The sequence below is a fragment of the Camelina sativa genome, chromosome 18, assembly GCF_000633955.1.
Source record: "Camelina sativa cultivar DH55 chromosome 18, Cs, whole genome shotgun sequence".
Taxonomy (NCBI): Eukaryota; Viridiplantae; Streptophyta; class Magnoliopsida; order Brassicales; family Brassicaceae; genus Camelina; species Camelina sativa.
The window spans coordinates 7779974-7783087 of NC_025702.1; the positions used below are offsets into that span (position 1 = coordinate 7779974).

The 3114-nt window shown below is 32.2% G+C and overlaps 2 protein-coding genes across 2 annotated transcripts in view; one reads left to right on the plus strand and one right to left on the minus strand.

The window, feature by feature from the left end:
• LOC104763217 (nitrile-specifier protein 5-like) overlaps nucleotides 1–685 on the minus strand; it is a 1917-nt gene extending 1232 nt beyond the window's left edge. The window contains exons 1-2 of the mRNA XM_010486622.1: nucleotides 549–685; nucleotides 3–467 (exon numbers count right to left, since the gene is read on the minus strand). Of these exons, the coding sequence (XP_010484924.1) occupies nucleotides 3–467; nucleotides 549–578 (495 nt within the window). The 5' untranslated portion in view covers nucleotides 579–685. The remainder of the gene's footprint in view (nucleotides 1–2; nucleotides 468–548) is intronic.
• LOC104760803 lies at nucleotides 2066–2663 on the plus strand. Its single transcript, XM_010483765.2, has one exon. The coding sequence runs from the start codon at nucleotides 2171–2173 to the stop codon at nucleotides 2486–2488; it is 318 nt and encodes a 105-aa protein (XP_010482067.1). The 5' UTR covers nucleotides 2066–2170; the 3' UTR covers nucleotides 2489–2663.

Here is a 3114-nt window from a genome sequence, read left to right on the forward strand (position 1 = left end):
GCATCAGGATACTCAACCCACTTCTGATCAACAACATCGTAAGCGTGAAGCGTGTTCACACGTCCCTTAGCAGTAACACCACCAAAGACATAAACTTTACGATCATCACAAGCCATTGAATGATAGCTACGACCAGGGAGCCCTTCTTCAACAGGAGATAACATTTTCCACTCATTAGTCACAGTGTCGTAAGAATACAAACCGTTGTACTTCCGCTGATCATCACGGCCACCGTAGACGTAGATCGTTGTACCGATCGTGACCATGGAGACTCCAAAACAGGGGAAAGGAGCCTCCCCTGTCGCAGGAGCTATAGACCATTCTTGACTCTGGAGATCGAAAACGTAAAGATCGTTGTCGATATGAATCGTAGGCTTCAGCTCACCGCCGAAACAGTAAACTTTGTTCCCAACGACGGTCATGGCGTGTGAGCTTCTCGGTCCAGGACCAGCTCCCTTTTGACCCACCTGATCAACATAATCAAGATCAGTTTTTTTTTTTCAAGAATCGTTAATTATATTTTGAAGATTGAAAGATTGAATTTTTACCTTGACCCATTTGTTCTCCACCGGACACATTTTTTTTTTGTTTTTGTTCTTCACACCAAAAAAGATTATCTTTAAGAAATATTATGGCTATGGTTTGTTTCTTGATATTGCGTGTAGACTTTACTTATATAGGCGAATGTGGTGTCACGGGACCACGATGCATTAATTAAAATATACATAGTAAATTAAGATTTCTCTTAGTAAGAAATCTTACTAAACCTTCCAATGTTGGAAAAGAAAAATAAAATGGAGATACGTTACCATTTTTAATTGTGGCAGTTTCAAAAAATAATATGATTGTTATTTGTTTCCGTATTAAGAACAAAAATCTTCACTAAATTAATTTGTTCACTTTTATATATATATATATATATTAGTTGTCATAGTTATCGACTTAAATAAAATATTAACAAAGATATTATAAGAAAAGAAAATTAAAATGGTAAACAAAATCAATCAAACTATTCTTCACTTACCATTCTAGATAATAAAAGACAAAATTCGTAAATATCATATTAACAAATTTTATTGCAAAAAAAATTATTATTCATTTAATGTTTTAAAAATATTATCAAAAGTTTTAGTTTTAAAAAAATACTATAAACATAAAAAGTTGTGATATTTTTCGAATATGATGCTTTTCATTATTTTTGAAAATTTGCCTCTAATAAAATAATTTTTTTCATGCATTCTTAACGATATTATTATTATTATTAATATTATTATTATTATTAATATTATTATTATTATTATTATGCGTTTTGAGTATGTTATGAATAATTGAACAGAGGTGTAACTGTGGAAGACGATACGAAATCCACGGGTGGATTACGTTTACACGTGGCGGTGCTTATCTTTATGATTTATGAATTCCCTTCAGCGCAGAGGGTCACATGCGACATTTTAATTATTCAGAAACAAAGGAAAAAAAACAAGAGAGAGAAGAGAAGGACGTAGACAACAATTGGAATCTGGTGAATAATGCAGGCTACATTAATGTAAGGTTCCAACCAAATGTGGCAGTTTCATGTACCTTTAACCTTTATAACCCATCCTCTAATTTAGCAATAACTTTGTTCGGCATCAAACTTTCAAATTATTATTGTATAGGTTATAAAAACTGTTTGATTTAGTGAAAAATTTATATCAACAGAAGGATCAGGATCCTGAATAAAAAGAATTAGTTTAAACTTCTTCTATAATTGAAGTTCGTAAATCGTATTCATCTATCTTATAAAAGTAAAAAAATAAGTTACTCTGCTTGCATAGGGACGATTAGCTCCACATAAGTTACTTAACATTTACCACATGCATACATTCTTTTGTGACTTTGCCCTCCTTCTATTTTTGACTTTCATAACATTATAGTGTTTATTAAATTTTCAAGTATTAAATAATAGAAGTTTTACTATATTTTTTTAATAAAATAATCACCAAAAAAAAAAAGACAACCTAACAAACTGTTAACCTTTATTTGGGGTCACCCCAAGAGTGCCTCCATCATTCTTCACAAAAACATTCACTTAAAACTTTCACATTTGCTTCATCTTATATAAATCCAATCACTGACTACTCCTATCAAATATAAAAACTCAATAATTCATTCCAAAACTCTCATCAACATGTGGATGGACAAGTTCTTCTTGATCCTTCTTTCAGTTGTATGCATTGCCGTGTTCGTTACAGCTCAACCCTTGCCGTCACCGCAACCTTTCCAAGTAGATTGTTGGTCATCACTAGAAATGATTCCCGACTGTGTACCCGAAATATTCCGGTCCATAACAAACGGACAATTCGGGAACGTGGGACCTTCTTGCTGCCATGCCCTTTTGGGTCTCCATGCTGATTGCATCCCTCAGATGTTTATCTTTGCTCCCCTCTTCCCTCCTTCTCGCAGACTCAGGGATCATCATTGTTCCCAGACAGTAATTGTGACATAAACCCTTTTGAGACTTCGTTTCAAGAAGTTTTTAGTATTAAACATGTTTTATGCTTTTATAATGTGCTAATAATTAGCAGAACTATGTTTCTGCTTTCTCTATCAGATATCAATATTAACTTCCATGTAAACACTCTATATATATTCATGCTATGTGATATGCCTTTCTCTTTGTACCTTCAAAAACTCTCATTTAATTTGTCTACTATATGAGTTATCATGAATATGATCAACATTATAAATGTGTATAGATTGCCAAAATCTTCGGCCTAAAGCAGAAACTAGGAAGTTAAGAAGCATGAACTTGGTAAGAACTTCCTTAATTTAATTTTGGTCTGATTTTTTATTTTACGGTTCAAAATTAAAAACCTATATAAAAGTAATTTTAATAGTTGAGTCTAGTATTTGTTAAATTCAATTTGAAACTAAGTTTTGGTGTACTTTTCAATTTCGGCATATGATAAGTGTTAAGCCATTTTGCCTAAATTATAACTCGATGTAGTTTCTGTTAATCTTTTCCCTATCCAAATTGGATCAGCTTAGTTTATCTGATTGAACCATCCTATTTAACATAGATGTTTGTATCTTTGTATTTCGTTTATCATTTTTTTGTTTGAATAAAAAATA